Below are 21,169 nucleotides of genomic sequence, written 5' to 3' on the forward strand. Positions count from 1 at the left end.
AGGTATCTTGTGATGTATCTTAGACAATCTCAACTCCATTGCAATTAATGGTGCAAGATCTGAATATAAAGATGGACTGCTAGCAAAGATGATGCAAAACTGCTGGGGAGTTTCATTGGGCAGCGCAATTGTTTGGGAGGACAGATTGAACGAGAGGCAAGATTTGATGTGCTAGAACACGGAGTAGGCATGAAAAATCCAATGGTTGAGATTATTTTGAGATCAAATAAAGCTTCAAAAAAGGTTAAAATAGAGAAATGTATGTTGAAGTTCTCACCTTTGATAAATCTCCGTAATATGATATTAACCATATAGGGTGACGATGTCTGAGTGGTATGATAATTAGAATATTAATTCAGAGACCCGGGTAATGTCTGGGGATCCAAGTTTGAATCCCACCATGGCAGATGGTGGAATTTGAATTCAATAAAAAGCTGGAATTAACAGTGTAGTGTTGATTGTAGTGTGTAGTATTGGTGATATTCCTTGTGAGAGAAAACAGGAATAGTTGACACTTGATTTACGGGAGGGAAAAAATGGTGAAGATCACATTAATTGCTGAAAGTTTGGCTGTCATTGATGCTGCTGATATGGCATTCTATTTGTCGAACATCTCTTGGGAAACGTTACATGATAGGAGTTGACAGGTCCTTATGTAGGTGTACAGGTCATTGGTTAGGCCACTTTTGGAATACTACGATCAGTTCTGGTCTCCCTGCCGCAGGAAAGATGCTGTGAGGTTTGAAAGGATTCAGAAAAAATTTACAAGGTTGTTGCCAGGGTTGGAGGGTTTGAGCTGCAGGGAGAGGCTGAATAGGCTGGGGCTGTTTTCCCTGGAGTGTCTGAAGATGGAGGTTTATAAAATCATGAGGGGCATGGACAAGGTGAATAGTCAAAGGTAGGGAAGTCCAAAAGCAGAGGGCACAGGTTTAAGGTGACAGAGGAAAGATTTAAAAGGGAGCTAAAGTGCAACATTTTCACTCAGAGCCTAGTGTGTGTATGAAATGAGCTGCCATAGGAAGTGGTGGAGGCTGGTACAATAACAACATTTAAAAGGCATCTGGATGGGTATATGAATAGGAAGTGTTTAGAGGGCTTGGGGCCAAATCCTGGCAAATGGGACAAGAATGATTTCTAATATTTGGTCGGCATGGACGAGTTGGACTGAAGAGTCTGTTTCCATGCTCTACACCTCTATGTAAAAGAGACTGAAAGCCCATTTCAAAGAAGGTTTCACAGATAATCAGTCTTTGTGGGATAATGTACATTTTACAAAATATATGAGTGAGAAAGGATAGAGATAAAGCTGGATTAAAGCAAAGAGGAAAAAAATCTCTAAGGTTAGATGGGAAGATAGCAGTCATCAACTCTTGGATTGTTTTATAAAAAGGAATGCACCTATACAATAATTTTGCAGTGTCTACAAGAAGGATGCCATGTTATGGAATGAAATCAGAAATTGTGTTTTTTATTCCTACCTATAAACCTGTGCATAAATATAACATTCTTCTTAAATGATAGGAGGTCTGTTAGATGCAGATCTCTTTAACACTTAACTAGAAGATATTTACCAAATTAACCTGTCCAGAGATATTGTTACCTGTGGAGCAGATGGGATGTGAATCCTATTTCAGAGGTAGAGGCACTACCAGAGTGACAAAGGAGTCCTCAGGGTCAACCAGAAAACATTTTAACCAACCCATTCAGCCATATTACAACAGACCTCTGAAGCAGGTCGGACCTGAACCCTGGGCTTCTGGCCCTGAGTTAGGGACGGTACCACTTCACCACAAAAATCTGGTATCAACCAGAACAGTTCCGGAGTTGATTGAGAGTAAGTGATGCTCATTGGACTTTGTGTTTATTTGATATCTTCTATAAGCTATTTTGTTGCAATGGTAGTGTCCCTACCTCTGAACCAGGACCCAGGAACCAACTGCTCTAGAGGTGTGTAATAACATCTCTGAACAGGTTGATTGGAAAATATCTGTTTGAATTTTTTTAAGCTTCGTTTAAAACTTTGATTGAGGTTACAGTGCCCGTAGGGAGCTGTTACGTGGTTCCATTTGGTTAACCTGCTCTTTTAAAAGAGGAACAGCTGGGTTCTTATCGTCATTCATAGGTTCAGGCACCAGACAGTGAAGGGGCTCATATTCCCTGACTCTCTGCCTCCCTTTTGTGGCTATGTCTGCACTGGGGTGTCCTTGGACTGAGAATACATAAGATGTTCACTAGTACCTTTTAAAGCTTTTTAGAACATGTGTGCATCACAGGGGCTAGGGGACATTACTTCTTCCTTTGATGATATTGTGATTTGGTTCCCCTTCGGTTTTTTTACACCCCCATTTTTTTGATATTGTTGCAGTGCCCCTAGTTTTTGTTTGTAATTAGGTTCATGTTTTTTGAATGAACTGGATCCTTGGTTAATTAGTTCGATTAAAAGACAAAGGAATGGATCCTCCCCAGTGGGGAGTTGGCTGCCACACAGGGAAATGATTCAGAAGGGAAGGATGGAAACAGATGTTTGTGCTAAACTACGGATTTGCAGTAAAACACTTGCAAATTTCTAAAAGTTTTTGTGGATATCTAATTCATCATGTGGATATCAGTCCATAGAACAAAACTGACAAAATTCTTACAGGTTGTGATATGGTGGGTGTAGGTATGATATCACAAAAAACAGAAATTGCTGTGAAGGCTGAGCAAGTCTGGCAGATACAGTAATTTGGGTTTCTCTCTACAGGCACTGCAGGACCTACTAAGTGTTTCCAGCAGTTTCTGTTTTTGTTTTTGATTTCCAGCATCCGCAGTTATAGAGTCATAGAGTTCTTTCAGGTTTTACATAGGTAAGATATCTAAAACCAGGGGACACATTCTCAGCATAAAAGAGTAGGCCATTTAAGACCAAGATGAGGAAGGAGCAATTTATTTCTTCATTTTTAGACTCTTAAATACTTACTTTTTAAAATTATTGTTTAAATGTATACATATATCCACTCTCAGTATATGTAATTTTATCTTGGAAATAAAAGAGTATTATTGCTTTAAGAGGTGGATATGTTAATGAGCTAAGAACCAGTCTGAAACCAGCTGGGCAGTTGCTATGAGCAATCCAGCAGAAGGGGGATATAAACCTAGTTACCTGTAACTGCAGGTAACTACAGTTAACCTGTGTAAGATGTATAAGATGTTCAAGTAGACTGAATCCTCACTGCTTTTGTTATTAACAATAAACAAGAAATATGACACAAGGGAGTAAAGAGTGGTAGGTAGAGGAAGTGAAGGGAGAACCACATTTCCCTGAAATCTCTGATAATGAGCTCGCAGTTCCTGGCTATTTATCAAATTGTGTTTCCCAAGTTATTTTAGGCCCAGACTGTCAAGGGTTAACATACCTGGGCATTGCTCCCAGTTCTGTTTGTGTAGTTTTTTTTCCCTGTGTGTACAGAATCCTCAGACAGTGTGTGCCGTATCAGACAGCTCCTCCCTGCAAGTCACGCAATGCTAATCATCCCTTGCTGGTGTGTTCAGTGAGTCGTTGCCCGAGGGAGCGCAGGGCAGACAGTGAGGTTTCTGCTTGCACAAAGAGCGCCAACAATAGCCCAGCACCCTCCTCCTGCCAGCTGCCTCCCTGATCCAGAGTTTTCAACCTGTTGAAGATTGAAAATTAAAGCAACGTTCATACCAGAACCATCTTTACTAGTCTCCTAATGCTGGAAAGATCCAGTTTCCAGACTGTGGTACTGCTAAACATCTTCACAATGTATCCCTCCTGAGTTTTATTCTGATTTTCAAAGCGGATGTGTTTGGATTGGCAAAGAAGCAAATGCAGCAAAATCCTTGGCTGAGCCCAGCTTATCAGATTTCTGAGGCTCTGTCAGACTCCAGCAAATCCAAGAGTGAGGAGGTAAGTTGCTCAATCTTCTGTCTTAACTTCAGGAACAATGTAGATTTAGAACACACAGCTAGGTCCATATCAGCCTATTGGCTTGACTACCCTCACATCCCGGATTCGGGAGAACTGTTCGGTATTCTGTAGCAGAATGAGATGTTAAGCTCATGAGATGTTATGGTGTGGTATCACCTACCTCTTTGGGTGAGTGTTAATGATCCCACAGCCATTGTTGGTGAGGAAGCAGAGAGCTCTCTTAGAATCCTGCAAAAAATTGTATTTGGACCCAACAGATCAACTGGCCTTTCACCTTGAGGCTGTTTGTAGGATCTTGCTGTGCATGAATTGACTGCCCTGTTTGCTTATATTTTTTTTTTTTTTTTTTTTTTTAGAACCTTCTGTTTATTTTTTCTTTTTTTCTTTTTTCTTTTTTTTTTTCTCTTTCTTTTTTTTTTTTTTCTTTTTAACCCCCACACTACCACCTAAGTGCGGTAGTGCTTATTTTATCCCCAGCACCCATGGTGTGTGTGTGTGCAGGTGTGAGACACAGTGAAAGACACAAAGTGCACCAATCTTTATTCAATTTCCACCACCAGGAAGAACCTTCTGTTTATTTTTTCTTTTTTTTTTTTTTTTTTTTTTCTTTTTTTCTTTTTTTTTTGTGTGTGTGCAGGTGTGAGACACAGTGAAAGACACAAAGTGCACCAATCTTTTATTCAATTTCCACCACCAGGAAGATAGGAAAACACCCGGGTGGCCAGTGACAAACACTGCCCTTCCTGTTTGCTTATATTGCACTCAATGCAATCATTCCACCATGTGAAACAAATGGATAATTTTTAACGAGATAACCAGGTTTAAGTTGAGTTGGGGGAGGTTAATAGGCTCAGCTTCTCCAGCCCCCTCCCCACTCACTCTCCCCTGTCATTAATCAATCTCAACAATTGTCTCCATATCTCTCCCCCAATTTCCTTTTTGGTGTGGAATTTACTTGATTTATTTCTTGATGTTATCTGACTGTCCTCCATATTCTTCACCAGAATAAACCATCAGACAGTATCAATAACTAAATAAAATAATGCCCGCATCTCTAACAAAGCAAAGGAAGGAGGGTAGAGGCAGCTGGTGGAAGGAGGGGAGCTAGAATGGGGCAAGATGTTACAGGCAACTGTTGTTATATTAAAGGGTGCTCACTAGGGGGAGTGCCAAACAATATGCTTCATTATTTCTGATCCTCTCTCTCAACTCTCTCTCTGAAGGTATTGTCCCCTTCTCTTTCAAAACACCATCACTCCTACCCTCAAAACAAAACAGACTTTGCAAACTATGTCCCCATCTCCAAATTTCCTTCCTTCTCCAAAGTCTTTGAATCTGTTATTATATGTGCAAACTAGTACAGATGCTTGAGTTCGTGTACCAATCTCCACAAACCTGAGATCATTGAGAATTCAGCTGTCCATGCCTTTATTTAGATCAAGTCCCATCTTCCAATCTTGCTGATTAGAAACTTCAATTTTAAAATGATCATCCTTGCTTTCCAATTCTCCCATGGCTTCACCCTTTTCTCGTCTTAAATCTCTGCATTGCACAGTTTTAGCCTCTAGAGCATTCCTGATTTTAATTGTTGTACATTTGTTGACCATATCTTCTGTTGTTTCATTGCTAAGTTCTCCGACCTTAAATGTCTCTTAGTTTCTTCCATCCTTTAGGTCACGAATTAAACCTACCTTTTAGATCAAGCTTTGAGTAATCTACCCTAATATTTATCTGTGGAGCTTGGTGTTAAGGTTTGTCTTATAATGCTTCTGTGAAGTGATTTGAAATGTTTTATTCTGCCAAAAGTGATTTTTAAATACAAGTCATTGCTATTATTTATCCACCTGCACGCAAGACAACAAGAAGCAGCTCGAGCAAATATTTTTAGACAGTAGATCCTCGCAGCAACATAAACCAACAATGGCCATTCCCAGTTCATTCCATTCTATTTAGGGTCTATTATTTCTACAGGAAACATCTGTCCCCTGTTTAAACTTTCAGGGACTCCGCCTCTCAACTCCATCCCTTAAAAATATCCACACCAAGCAGCTCATGAGCAAATGTGTGAGCAGATAACCCACTATTATCATAGAACAAGAAACTACATTAATTCAAGCATTTCGGCCTTGTACCGATGTCCATTAGTGAAAGAACAGATTAGTGTGTTACACGGATAGTGAACAGAGTTCAGTGTGTACAATTACACAGATAGTGAACAGGGATCAGCGTTTACAATTACACTGATAGTGAACAGGGATCAGCGTGTACAATTACACGGATAGTGAACAGGGATCAGCGTGTACAATTACACAGATAGTGAACAGGGATCAGTGTGTACAATTACACAGATAGTGAACAGGGATCAGCGTGTACAATTACACGAATAGTGAACCGGGATCAGCGTGTACAATTACACGGATAGTGAACAGGGATCAGCGTGTACAATTACACGGATAGTGAACAGGGTTTAGCATGTACAATTACACAGATAGTGAACAGGATTCAGCGTGTACAATTACACGGATAGTGAACAGGATTCAGCGTGTACAATTACACAGTGAACAGGGTTCAGTGTGTACAATTACACAGATAGTGAACAGGGTTCAGCGTGTACAATTACACGGATAGTGAACAGGGTTCAGCATGTACAATTACACGGATAGTGAACAGGGATCAGCGTGTACAATTACACGGATAGTGAACAGGGTTTAGCGTGTACAATTACACAGATAGTGAACAGGATTCAGCGTGTACAATTACACGGATAGTGAACAGGGATCAGCGTGTACAATTACACGGATAGTGAACAGGGATCAGCGTGTACAATTACACGGATAGTGAACAGGGTTCAGCGTGTACAATTACACGGATAGTGAACAGGGTTCAGCATGTACAATTACACGGATAGTGAACAGGGATCAGTGTGTACAATTACACAGATAGTGAACAGGGATCAGCGTGTATAATTACACGGATAGTGAACAGGGATCAGCGTGTACAATTACACAGAGAGTGAACAGTGATAATGTGTACAATTACACGGATAGTGAACAGGGATCAGCGTGTACAATTACACGGATAGTGAACAGGGATCAGCGTGTACAATTACACAGAGAGTGAACAGTGATAATGTGTACAATTACACTGATAGTGAACAGGGATCAGTGTGTACAATTACACGGATAGTGAACAGGGATCAGTGTGTACTATTACACGGATAGTGAAGAGTGATCAGCGTGTACAATTACACGGATAGTGAACAGGGATCAGCGTGTACAATTACACGGATAGTGAAGAGTGATCAGCGTGTACAATTACACGGATAGTGAACAGGGATCAGCGTGTACAATTACACGGATAGTGAACAGGGATCAGCGTGTACAATTACACGGATAGTGAACAGGGATCAGTGTGTACTATTACACGGATAGTGAAGAGTGATCAGCGTGTACAATTACACAGATAGTGAACAGGGATCAGCGTGTACAATTACACGGATAGTGAAGAGTGATCAGCGTGTACAATTACACAGATAGTGAACAGGGATCAGCGTGTACAATTACACTGATAGTGAACAGGGATCAGCGTGTACAATTACACGGATAGTGAAGAGTGATCAGCGTGTACAATTACACAGATAGTGAACAGGGATCAGCATGTACAATTACACTGATAGTGAACAGGGATCAGCGTGTACAATTACACGGATAGTGAACAGGGATCAGCATGTACTATTACACGGATATTGAAGAGTGATCAGCGTGTACAATTACACGGATAGTGAAGAGTGATCAGCGTGTACAATTACACGGATAGTGAAGAGTGATCAGCATGTACTATTACACGGATAGTGAAGAGTGATCAGCGTGTACAATTACACGGATAGTGAACAGGGATCTGCGTGTACAATTACACAGATAGTGAACAGGGATCTGCGTGTACAATTACACAGATAGTGAACAGGGATCAGCATGTACAATTACATGGATAGTGAACAGTGATCAGTGTGTACAATTACACAGATAGTGAACAGGGATCAGCGTGTGCAATTACACGGATAGTGAACAGTGATCAGCGTGTGCAATTACACGGATAGTGAACAGGGATCAGTGTGTACAATTACAAGGATAGTGAACAGTGATCAGCGTGTGCAATTACACGGATAGTGAACAGGGATCAGTGTGTACAATTACACAGATAGTGAACAGGGATCAGTGTGTACAATTACACGGATAGTGAACAGGGATCAGCGTGTACAATTACACGGATAGTGAACAGGGATCAGCGTGTACAATTACACAGATAGTGAACAGGGATCAGCGTGTACAATTACACGGATAGTGAACAGGGATCTGCATGTGCAATTGCATGGATAGTGAACATGAATCAGTTTGTACAGTTGCACGGCTAGTGAATAGAGATGATTATGTAAATTACACTAATTGTGAGAAAAATTGAGTTTGTGACAGTGACAGCGATCATGAAGAGAAATTAGCCTGTGAAAGTTACACTGATACAAAATTGATGAGAGAAATATTTCTGTTTATTTTGAGAAGTGCCGATGGGTTTTGATTGTTGCCATGCATAGTCCAGTCTCTTTGATGTGTTTGCCTCCTTTGTAATTTCCGTCTAAGAAAATGATACTTTCCTCTCTGGGAAAAGTGCGAGCTGAGGCCTCCTCAGCTCCCTCTGACCCTGCTTTTGTTCCAGCTGTTTTGGAGTAAATCCTTCCTGGGAAATAATATTCACCCCAGACAATGGGAACACATGACCGAGGGAAAGGAAGTGAGTGGCTGGCTCTGTAGGCTATAGAGTCTTATTCCTCACTTGGGCACTAGTTGCTGAACAAACATAGTAAGGATTCTGACGTATGTGATTCCTGTCCAGAGAGTCTTCAGAAAATGGAAGAAATAGGCTGATCTTCTTGGTTCTGCTAGCAGTGAGTAGGTGTTTCCCTTCCAACAGTCACAACCTCTCTCGGTTTTAGTTTGCTTACTCTCTTGGTTCCCCTGCTGCAATTTAGAGCAATGTTTGACTATTACATCTTTTTCTGTAGAATGTGTAAATCAGCTGATCCCCTCCTCTGTGGAGACTGGCTGTTTGATCTGACTTCCTCAGTGACCTTGTTTAAATAGAACTGGTGTCAAGTTCCTTCAGTGCTCCCTTCACATCCCCGACCCCAACTTGAAAGTGACTGTGTTCCCATTGCATCTGGTGCCCTTGGCATTCTGGGTAATATAGAGCATGGGTTCGGAAAATGCTGTTAAACAAGTCTTGGCCAGTTGTTGCAGTACATCTTATAAATGGTACAAACTGCTATAAGAGTGCCGGGAGTGGATGTTGAAGACGGGCTACTTTGTCCTGGATGGCGTTGAGCTTCTTGAGTGTGATTGCAGCTGCACCCATTAAGGCAAGTGGAGAGTGGGCACCATGACCAGCAGGCAATGCAGGCGGCTGGTGTCAGCAGTTTGTTGAGGTTCCATGATGGAGCTGCAGCTGCTAAACCATGTTCAGTGAGTGTTGAAACCAAACAGAACATAGGTTAATAGATTCTCCACATTCTCCCATACAGAGAAGTGACCACTCTTTCTCTGGAACACCATGTAGCAGGCCATTGTTTGTATCAGCTAAAATGGACTATTGAATCATTGAAAGCATCACAATGAAGTCCAATCTTGCCTGTCTTTCCCATCTGCCCCTCTGCCATTCAGACTCTCACATTCCCAGTCAGTTTGCAGTGCTGTTGATTTGGTTGCTGGGATCCTGGCTGAGGAAACCATGACTGAGGTAAGGTAGAGACCAGAGTGAAACAACCTCCGCATAAACCAAATCATCCGCCGACATTTCCGCCACCTCCAAAAAAACCCCACCACCAGGGATTGATTTCCCTCCCCACCCCTTTCCGCCTTTCGAAAAGACCGTTCCCTCCGTGACTACCTGGTCAGGTCCACGCCCCCCACGACCCACCCTCCCATCCTGGCACTTTCCCCTGCCACCGTAGGAACTGTAAAACCTGTGCCACACCTCCTCCCTCACCTCTATCCAAGGCCCTTAAGGAGCCTTCCATATCCATCAAAATTTTATCTGCACATCCACTAATATCATTTATTGTATCCGTTGCTCCCGTTGCAGTCTCCTCTACATTGGGGAGACTGGGCGCGTCCTAGCAGAGCGCTTTAGGGAGCATCTCCGAGACACCTGCACCAATCAACCAAACCGCCCCGTGGCCCAACATTTCAACTCCTCCTCCCACTCTGCCGAGGATATGGAGGTGCTGGGCCTCCTCCACCGCCGCTCCCTCACCACCAGACGCATGGAGGAAGAACGCCTCATCTTCCGCCTCGGAACACTTCAACCCCAGGGCATCAATGTGGACTTCAACAGCTTCCTCATTTCCCCTTCCCCCACCTCATCCTAGTTTCAAACCTCCAGCTCAACACTGTCCCCTTGTCTTGTCCGGACTTGTCCGACCTGCCCAGCTCCTTTTCCACCTATCCACTCCACCCTCTCCTCCCTGACCTATCACCTTCATCTCCTCACCCACTGACCTATTGTACTCTATGCTACTCTCTCCCCACCCCTACCGTCCTCTAGTTTATCTCTCCATGCTTCAGGCTCTCTGCCTTTATTCCTGATGAAGGGCTTTTGCCCGAAACGTCAATTTTGCTGAAGCTCCTCAGATGCTGCCTGAACTGCTGTGCTCTTCCAGCACCATTGATCCAGAATCTGGTTTCCAGCATCTGCAGTCATTGTTTTTACCAGGTTTAAAGCATGGCTGCTTGAGGCAGCACAACCTTTCTTTTGTGGTAGCTGTTGGCTGTCCTGACAGTTACAGGCAATGGATCTGTCATGACCTTATGGTTACTGAACCAGATTTAGAATCACTGTAAAGAAAACGAGAGAAACCAGGAAGTGGGAATCAAGGGTTTAGGTGACTGAGAATTTGGAAATTAATGGTTGGCATGTAGGAGGTGAGGATTGCACAGCCCTGCAGTGACAGCATTGAAATGCAATTCAATCCACTGTCTGCTGAAACATTTGCCTGTGGGCAATTGCAGAGGATCTGAGAGTCTGTTCAAAAGTTGCACATTTAAATGTTTCTCACCTCATTGACGCCCACAGTCTCAGATAATGTGCCCCCAGAGTGTCAAACAGCATTGTATTTAAGGGCTGTGTTCACAACAACACTGACTTATGAGCATTAGACTATTTAGAGCAACAGGGAGGCTGCAGTTGTTGTGGCACATTCCTTTATGGAGTCTTTTTCATTTGAATTTCAATTAAACAGTGCTCTGGTCTGAACCCATCAGCAGTACTGTAACTGTTCTGTTCTGATTGAGGAGTCAGGAAAGACCGATTGACCTTGAAAGAACATGCAGTGCAGATTCACCAGAATGATACCAGGGATTAAAGGCCATACTAGGAGAACATGTTGCATTAAATAAACTCAGATTGTCTTTTAGAAGATTGAGGGGTGATCTCATGATAAAGGATCATTTAAAGTTATGATGGGACTTCAGTAAGAGAGAGTGAAACTGATTTCACTGGTGGGGAAATCCAGACCCAGCTATAATATTAAAATTAGGCCATTTTGGAGTGAAACCAGGAAATATTGTCTCCACCCACATAGGCTGATGGGAATCACCCCTCCCCTCCCCCACCCCAAAATAAAAGACGTTTGGGAGCTGGAATCAGTCGGAGCTTTCAAGATTGGGATTGTTAGACTACATATGAAGGTGTGTTGAGGGCTCAGGAGCAGATGTGAAATGGAATTTAAAAACAAGCAGCCACAGTCTGATTTCATAGTGGAACAGGCTTCCTCCAGTTCCAATTCCTTTGTCCTTCAATCTGATTGGCTGGGGGTTCCACACACAGTCAAAATATCTACTGTCACTTGACTTAAAAAGTTGTTGGTGACCATGAGTGAATGAGGCTCTTGATTTATCTCTCCATTGGCAAAGCTGATTTAACATCAAATGGAAGTTCTGTGAAGTGTGATCAGTCAGTGACCTTTCCAAAGTTAACGATGAGTAGATGGTGATGTGTAAATATGACTGAGTGTGGCTCCGAACAAGTGTCAGAGGACAGTAGGGGACGTATTTTTAAGGTGAGCGGAGAAAGATTTACATAAGACATGAGGAGCAAATTCTTTACATAGAGGGTGGTTCGCGTGTGGAATGATCTTCTTGAAGAAGTGGTGGATGCAGATACAGTTACAATGTTTAAAAGGCACTTTGATAATTACATGGATAGGAAAGGTTTGGAGGGATATGGGCCAGGAGCAGGCGGGTAGGACTAGTTTAGTTTGTGATTATGTTCAGCATGGATTAGTTGGATTGAAGAGTCTGTTTCTGTGCGGTATGACTTTATGACTCTATGATGTATGAGGCCCTGTGCTCAAATCTTTCCAGGAATATTTGACAAATAGGATTCCTACTGGCACTGCGTGTGGTGTTCAGATCCCTGTTCACTTCCAACTCCCACCTTTTCCCCTGCCCTGTACCAAGAACACTACTTCCTGGCTTTGTGCTGAACCATCCCACTGCACCACCCAGATCTCTCGGCTCACACTGAGGCATACAGCTGGTGCCTTAGGTCTCAGCTGTGGCTGAGCTGGTAACCTTGTCATGTGAACCTGAAGATTGTACATTCAAGACTCACTCCAGGGATTGGCAAATTTAGTTCATGCTAAAACTTCAAGTGCAGTTCTGAGTGACTTATGCCCTGTCTGCTTTCTCAGTGATACAAAGGATCCCATGTCACTATTTCAGAAGAGCAATGTCCTGAATCAGGTACATTCCCTCAATTAGCAACATGAAAATGTTACCTGGTTGTTAGGATATTGCTGTTTTTTAAGCTGGGTTAAACTGGGCAGGTTACCATCTTTTACCAGCTCACTCTTTGTTTAAAGATTTTTTTTAATTTCAAAAATATACTTTATTCATAAAATGCTTTAATGGTCTGTACAGTTGGACATGCCATACATATGTAAACATTCCATTTCTTTGCATACCGAAACAGAGTAATCATTCCTATTTACAGGTCTGTACGATTATATTTTTAGCTGAGGCGTCAGCAGAGCCCAAATGACTGCGTGGGCCCCCTGTTCTTCTTTAGGCAGGCAGATGTTACATGGTGGGCTTTCCCCACCGCGCCTTGGCGGCAGCTGCCCCAAGCTTCAGCGCGTCCCTCAACACGTAGTCCTGAACCTTGGAATGTGCCAGTCTACTACACTCAGTCGGGGTCAACTCCTTCAGCTGGAAGATCAACAGGTTTCGGACCGCCCAGAGAGCGTCCTTCACCGAGTTGATGATCCTCCAGGCACAGTTGATGTTCGTCTCGGTGTGCGTCCCGGGGAACAGGCCATAGAGCACGGAGTCCCGCGTCACGGCGCTGCTCGGGATGAACCTCGACAAACACCACTGCATTCCTCTCCAGACTTCTTCTGCGTAGGCACATTCCAGAAGGAGGTGTGTGACAGTCTTGTCCCCCCCGCAGCTGCTTCGAGGGCAGTGTGCGGTGCGGCTGAGAGTCCGGGCGTGCATAAAGGATCTCACAGGCAGAGCCCTTCTCACCACCAGCCAAGCCATGTCTTGGTGCTTGTTGGAAAGTTCTGGCGATGAGGCATTCTGCAAAATAACTTTGACAGTCTGCTCAGGGAACCGCTCGATAGGATCCGCCCTCTCCTTTTCCCGAAGGGTCTCAAGGACACTACGTGCTGACCCCACTTCCTAATGGACTTGTGGTCAAAGGTGTTTTTCTTCATAAACTTCTCCACGAAGGACAGGTGATATGGAACGGTCCAACTACTCAGAGCGTTCCACGGCAGCGAGGCCAGGCCCATCCTTCGCAACACCGGGGACAGGTAGAACCTCAGTACGTAGTGACACTTGGTGTTTGCGTACTGGGGATCCACGCACAGCTTGATGCAGCCACACACAAAGGTGGCCATCAGGGTGAGGGTGGCATTGGGTGTATTTTTTCCCCCATTGCCCAGATCTTTGTACAGCGAGTCCCTTCGGACCCGGTCCATCTTTGACCTCCATATAAACTGTAAGATGGCCTGGGTGACTGCAGCGGCACAGGTTCTGGGGATAGGCCAGGCCTGTGCCACGTATAACAGCAATGACAGCGCCTCACACTTGTTGACCAGGTTTTTTCCTGTGATGGAGAGCGACCGTAGCTTCCATCTGCCCAGTTTCTGCCTCACTTTGTTGATACGCTCCTCCCAAGATTTGGCACACGCTCCAGCTCCCCCGAACCAAATACCCAGCACCTTCAGGTGGTCGGTCCTGACGGTGAAGGGGATCAAGGATTGGTTGGCCCAGTTCCCGAAGAGCATGGCCTCGCTCTCGCCTCGGTTTACCTTGGCCCCCGAGGCCCGTTCGAACTGGTCACATATGCACATGAGTCTGCACATGGGCAGCGGATCCGAGCAGAAAACAGCGACGTCATCCGTGTACAGGGAGGCCTTAACCTGCAGGCCCCCGCTGCCAGGAATAGTCACCCCTCTCAGGCTCGCATCCTTCCTGATGGACTCGGCAAATGGCTCTATGCAGCACACAAACAAGGCAGGAGAGAGAGGGCAGCCCTGCCTGACTCCAGATCTGACTGGGAAGCTATCTGATTCCCACCCATTGATTGAGACTGCACTGACAATGTTGGTGTAGAGCAGTCTGATCCAATTGCAGATTCCCTCCCCGAAGCCCATTTTGGAGAGAACATCTCTCATATACCTGTGTGATATCCTGTCAAAGGCTTTCTCCTGGTCCAGGCTGATCAGGCAGGTGTCCAACCCTCTGTCCTGCACGTAGGCGATCGTATCCCTGAGGAGTGCGAGACTCTCAGTGATCTTCCTGCCCGGTACAGCACAGGTTTGGTCAGGGTGAATCACCAACCCCAGAGCAGACCTGACCCGGTTGGCGATTACCTTTGACAGAATTTTGTAATCTGCATTCAACAGTGAGATTGGTCTCCAATTTTTGAGTTCCTCCCTCTCCCCTTCCGCTTGTAGATGAGGGTGATGATGCCTTTCCTCATGGATTCACTCATGGTACCTGCCCGAAGCATACTGACATAAACCTCCAGCAGGTCCTGGCCAATCAAGTCCCACAGAGCGAAATAGAGCTCGACCGGTAAGCCGTCGCTTCCGGGAGTTTTATTCTTTTCAAAGGACTCGAGGGCATTGGTCAGCTCGTCCAGAGATAGCGGCTGGTCCAGCCTCTCGCGTGTTCTGTCGTCTAAGACCTCCGTGATAGAGGACAGGAATGACTGGGCGGCCGCGCTGTCGGTCGGCTTCGCGTCATACAGACTGGCGTAGAAGGATTTACTGATCCTCATGATGTCAGCCTGAGATGACGTTAGCGAGCCATCTACTTCCTTCAGGCTGCTGAGCACGGAGCTCTCTTTGTGCACCTTCTGGAAGAAGAAACGTGAGCACCTCTCGTCCTGCTCCACCGAGCGGACCCTGGACCGGAAGATTATCTTGGAGGCCTCCGAGGCAAAGGGCGAGGCTTGCTGGCCCTTCACCTCCTTGAGGTCCTCCGTGACATCGACCCCCAACGTCTGCAGCAGGAGCAGGTTCTACATACTTTCCTGGAGCTGGGACGGTTTCCCCGCCTCTCTCTCGCCTCCTGAACACCTTTGAGGATGAAGAACCTCTTGATGTTCCCTTTTACTGTTTCCCACCAGTCCGCTGGGGGCTCAAAGAGGGGCTTCACGGTTCTCCAACCTGCATAGTCCCTCTTGAGCTCCTCAATGTTTTCCGGGGTCAACAGCTTTGTGTTCAGCTTCCACGTTCCCTTACCAGCCCGCTGCTCGTCCTGTAGGTGACAGTCGGCCAGCAGGAGGCAGTGGTCGGAGAAGAACACCGGCTTGACGTCGGTGGATCTGACCGAGAGCGTTCGGGACACAAACAGGTAATCTATCCTTGAGCGGATAGACCCATCTGCCCGTGACCAGGTGTATCTACGCTGCACTCCGTCTGCAGGGGTGCTGAAGACGTCGTGCAGCTTGGCATCTTTGACCGTGTCCATCAGGGCTCTGGACGTGGCATCCAGTTTACTGTCCCCCCCGCCGGATCATCCCTGCATCAATGATACAGTTGAAGTCTCCGGCCAGAATGACCGGCCTGGACGTAGCCAGCAACAGTGGAAGCTGCTGCAGGACGGCCAACCGTTCACTCTTACCCACTGGGGCGTACACGTTGATTAGTCTCAGGGGAGCATTCCTGTACATGATGTCGGCGATGAGGAGGCGCCCGCCCACCACCTCCTTAACCTCGGAGATGGTGAAGTTGCCTCCTCGCAACAGGATACCCAGGCTGGAGGCGCGGCTATCGTTGCCTCCCGACCAAACTGACAGCCCATGGGCCCACAAGCTCGACCATCTCCTGTAGCTGCTGAGGTGCGGTATCCCACACTCCTACAGAAACAGGACGTCGGCTTTAACGTTGGCCAGGAAGGCCATCATAAAAACACATCGCGTAGCCGATTTGATGCTTCGCACATTGATGCTGGCAATTTTTAACCCCATTTTAACAGTTTACAAGGTTGACACTGTCCATTTGCTGCTGGTCTTGCCCCTCTGGAGTAGCTGTGTGCATCCCCGTGGTGACGGCAAACTGCTGGACCCTCCCAGGGCTGAGGTAGCTGTCCGGCTCCACGCTGGGGCCATTTCCCCGCTCTGGTGTCTTCGGGTCGGGCCCAGGGTCCGCATAGTCCAGTTCTCCATCTGACAGCGGGGCTGTCATAGGACCGCTGCTCCCAATTACTTGGAGCTATGGGCCAGTGGATACTTCTTGGTTCTCACCGGGTGGGTGGAGGCCTTTACCCATCTCCTCAGAGGGATTGTCTTTTCCTGCTTGGGCGGTGCTGCCCTCCTTTTTCCACGCAGCGCTCTGTCTATTCCTCTGGTGACGACCCTCCTTGCACCTGTCCTCACCGTCGGAAGAGCTGCCTGTATCCTCGTCGTGTAGGTGTCGCTTTCCCCTTCGTTGGGTGGCTTTGGGAGGTTTCCTCTTCCTGCTTTTGACAGTAATCCAATCCTCTGCCTCCTTTGATCCCTCCTCTTCCATTTCCTCCATCTGTCTTGAGGGAGCTTGGATCGGCTGCTGCACCTCCCCGCTGTCTGCCGTCTGCTCTGCTACAGCCTGCCCTTCCTTCTGGGTGCCTCCAGACACCGTTCCCGTGCTGTTTTGTGGTACCTTGCTGGTCTTAGGCGGTCCACGGCTCATGTTGCCACCTCCGGCCATCTGTGCGTAGGTGGCGGCCCCTCGCCTTGGGCAGGCCTTGTACATGTGGCCCGCCTCTCCGCACAGATTACAGTTCTTGGCCTCCTTACATTCCTTGGTAAGGTGGCCTTCCTGCTTGCAGTTTCGGCAGACGGTCACCTTACAATCCGCCGCCATGTGGCCTGACCTCCCGCAGGTTCGGCACACTTTTGGCTGCCCTGCGTATGTCAGGTAACCTCTGCTTCCTCCAATGGCAAAGCTGGAGGGTGGGTGGAGGATGTTCCCACTGGCATCGACCCTCAGGGTTACCCTGACCTGTCGTTTGCTGGTCCAGATCCCGAAAGGATCGACCACATCGGTACTCTCTCCCTCGACCTGGACGTATCTTCTCAAGAAGGTCAGGACATCTGCTGCTGGGACGTGAGGGTTGTACATCTGGATTGTTACAACCCGACTCCTTTGTGCAGGAAGCACACACAACAGGACTGCCGACAAGATGGAGAACAGAGGTTCCCCTTCCTTCTCCTTGAAGACCTTCAGGAGCTGCTCGCAATTCTTCACGCTCCTGAAGGTCACATCGAAATAGCCTGCCACAGGGAAATCCTGCAGGCAGTACACGTCCTTTTTTTTATTTCAAAAATATACTTTATTCATAAAATGCTTTGATGATCTGTACAACTGGACATGCCATACATATGTAAACATTCCATTTGTTTGCATACCGAAAACAGAGTAATCATTCCTATTTACAGGTCTGTACGATTGCAGGCAGTACACGTCCGCTGCTTCGAACCCACAACACTCCAGCAAAATCTTCTTCACGAACACCGTCCGATTGACTGGTGTGTGCTCCTCCACCTTCTTCACAGTCACCCTGACTGTGTTGCGAATGCCCTGGCCAGGGCTGCGAGCGGCTGCTGAGGCCATAGCTCTGAGGTTGGCTGGTACCTGAATTAGCGTTAGGCCGAAGCCAGTATAAAGATCCACCAAGAGTAGGTCAGCACAACCAAACGATCCTCCAACGTCCAATCACGATCCAGCGATGGTCTCCAGCAGCTCCGACGACTCGCAACACGATCCCCGTGGTTTCTCCCCCGCGTTCCCACCTCTTTGTTTAAAGATGAAATGTGTAATGGGGAAAGTGAAGCAAAGATAGTATCACTGCTGTGGTCTGTGCCAACATGGATGGCACCAGAAAGCTACCACCTTCTTGTGATAGGAAAGTCCAGAACACACATTGCTTTGCAAATGACAAGACTATTCACAGAGGATGACACTAACAAGACCACCTGAATGACCTCAGCCTTTCTGAGGTGTGGATCAAGAATGTGGGCAAAATGTATCAATGGCCAAAAAGAAGATTGTCATCCCAAAGATCCTGCAGATCCAATGGGAACCCAACTGTTCCCCAATCTGAAGCCGCAAAGACTGTAGGAATGCTTTGGGATTTTTCACTGCAACAGAGAAACTTGTACAACATCTTTGCTTGCATTGGCAAAGTGGTGGACTTGTCCAAAGACTTCATGCTGAGCAGAGGAGTTTTACAGAGTCTTTCCAGAGTTAGCTCCCAATGTTTTTTGATGCCTTTTACATGACAATGTCAGGCCATTATAAGAAATGAACAAATTGAAAAATAAAGACATTTTTCACACATTTAATGTATTACTGGATTTTCATTTTTTTTTGTTTGTGGGCGGCATGGTGGGCGGCACGGTGGCCCAGTGGTTAGCACTGCTGCCTCACAGCGCCAGAGTCCGGGGTTCAATTCCCGCCTCAGGCGACTGACTGTGTGGAGTTTGCACGTTCTCCCCGTGTCTGCGTGGGTTTCCTCCGGGTGCTCCGGTTTCCTCCCACAGTCCAAAGATGTGCAGGTCAGGTGAATTGGCCATACTAAATTGCCCGTAGTGTTAGGTTAGGGGTATGAGTGGGTTGCGCTTCGGCGGGTCGGTGTGGACTTGTTGGGCTGAAGGGCCTGTTTCCACACTGTAATGTAATCTAAAAAATCTAAAAGTCAAGTTACATAGAGACTTCTTCAGCTATCTTGAAGCTCTGTTAACGCAAATTTGTGAAAGGCACACTTGCACATTTGACATTGTGATTCTACTGTTCTGTAAACCTTTTTTGGTGCATCCAAATATTGTAGAGAGACTCTAAAAATGTATGTGTTTCTTGCCTTCTGTGTGTACGACTTGCCTGATACTGAAATGTCACAATAATGTTTGGGGGCTGCTGTTGCAGTTCATTCTGTCAGTTCCATCAGAGTGAAAACTGGGAGAGTCCAGCTCTGACACTTCCCAAATTGAGAGGTTTGTTAAATCGTCTGTGCCTGAGGTTCAGAGATGTGCGGGAGATGAGTGAGAGATATCCCACGGACTAGGCCAGCCCAATGATGAAACCTCACTAGGTAGCGTGTGGGCCTGAACGTGCCTCAGCTCCTGTTGTGCTAATGATATATTAATGGGAAGGCCAGGCAGTGTCAGGTGTATTGTGCAGCAGCAATAACTGCAGTGACAGTGAGAGGAGATGGGGGCAAAGAGATGATAAAAAAAAACACTGGCTGTGTTACAACGCCCCGTGGTCAATTCAATCAGACTATATTGCAGGTTGGACCAGAATTTTAGCTGCAATGATTGGGAGTTCTTCACTACTTCAGAGAGTTATTATTGTCAGCCAATGCCTTCTTGACACTGACAGATAAAGGCCTCAACTACTGTTTTTGAAGTATGAATCTGATAAAGACACAGCAGGGTTCTCTTAGAACTTGGAGGTAAAGCCCTGACCTAGTTGTGGCCTGTTTCTCACCAGAGTCTGGAACACAGCTGACCCTGGTCTTGAGTTCTGTGTGTTTTTGGTCTGAATCAATCCATGTCAATCAGCTGGCTGGCATTTAATTATCTGCATCATTCAGACTAAAGTGTTTCTAACATCTTTCCCCTTCCTTTTTACTCCCTCTCCTCTCCTGAAGGTGCTGCCTCTCCCTGGGGTACAGCTCCCCCTCCCCTCCTGAAGGTGCTGACTCTCCCTGGGGTACAGCTCCCACTCCCCTCCTGAAGTGCTGACTCCCCCTGGGGTACAGCTCCCACTCCTCTCCTGAAGGTGCTGACTCTCCCTGGGGTACAGCTTCCCCTCCCCTCCTGAAGGTGCTGCCTCTCCCTGAGGTACAGCTCCCCCTCCCTTCCTGAAGGTGCTGCCTCTCCCTGGGGTCCCGCTCCTCAATGGCCCTGTTGTAATAAACTAGGGCATGTGAATGGTTTGAGGGTTTGGATCAGGCCTGTGAGCTGCTCAGTGCCCTGTAATTTCAGGCCAGGCTGCAGTCAAGGTCATGGAATGATTTGTCACCGAGCTGCTCCAGTACATTCAGTTTGTGAGACTGGCCTGCCCCAGGGTTGATGGCACAGAGTCAACTGTGTAACATGGTTTATCCTGCTGCTAATCTGTCAGCTTTTCCTTCTCATTCTCTCTCCTTCTCTGCTTTTCTTTTACCCTTTCTTCCTGTTTATTTCTGTCATTACTCTTTTTATCTGTTTCTATGCACATTTCTGTGCATCTCACTGTTTCTGAATTAATTTCTCTCTGTCTCTCTGACTCCTTCACACTCTCACTGTCTAAATCTCTCTACCTTTACAAAATGGATAAATGGAGCAGGTTTAACAGCACGTATACTCAATACCAGAACCCCAACATGATGTGGAATATGAAAGGGCTAGTAAATTTCACATGAAGCCAGACACTGACAGATTGAGGAGCCTTAAGGTTACTGCTGTCCTGTGATGTATTCATTTATTGCTTTAGCGTTGATATTGTCTGCAATATTTACAGTTGGTTAACTCAGGCAATCAGGCATTAGAGGACTGAAGGGTCTGGCATGATGTTGAATCGCTGGGTGATTGCTCTGCAAAATCACAATTGATTTTTGAATTATTCACAGACCGGCAGACAAGTCTTTTTCATTGTTCCTGACCACATCCAACATTCTCTCTCACATGCGCTCCGATGTTCTGGATAATGAA

At 46.2% G+C, this 21,169-nt stretch overlaps 1 protein-coding gene across 4 annotated transcripts in view; it reads left to right on the forward strand.

Moving 5' to 3' along the window:
* The window catches only part of LOC122540340 (pleckstrin homology domain-containing family G member 5-like), a 221,642-nt gene that overhangs the window by 36,989 nt on the left and 163,484 nt on the right, over positions 1-21,169 (forward strand). The window contains exon 1 of one of the 4 annotated variants that reach the window (XM_087980448.1): positions 3,537-3,907. The exons of the other annotated variants lie outside the window; for them this stretch is intronic. Coding sequence (XP_087836574.1) covers positions 3,827-3,907 — 81 coding nt within the window. The 5' untranslated portion in view covers positions 3,537-3,826. Of the gene's footprint in view, positions 1-3,536; positions 3,908-21,169 lie in introns of those variants that run through there. 4 annotated transcript variants of the gene reach the window in all.

The sequence above is a fragment of the Chiloscyllium plagiosum genome, unplaced genomic scaffold, assembly GCF_037043375.1.
Source record: "Chiloscyllium plagiosum isolate Xiang-an unplaced genomic scaffold, Cpla_swu_hap1 HiC_scaffold_37, whole genome shotgun sequence".
Classification (NCBI taxonomy): Eukaryota; Metazoa; Chordata; class Chondrichthyes; order Orectolobiformes; family Hemiscylliidae; genus Chiloscyllium; species Chiloscyllium plagiosum.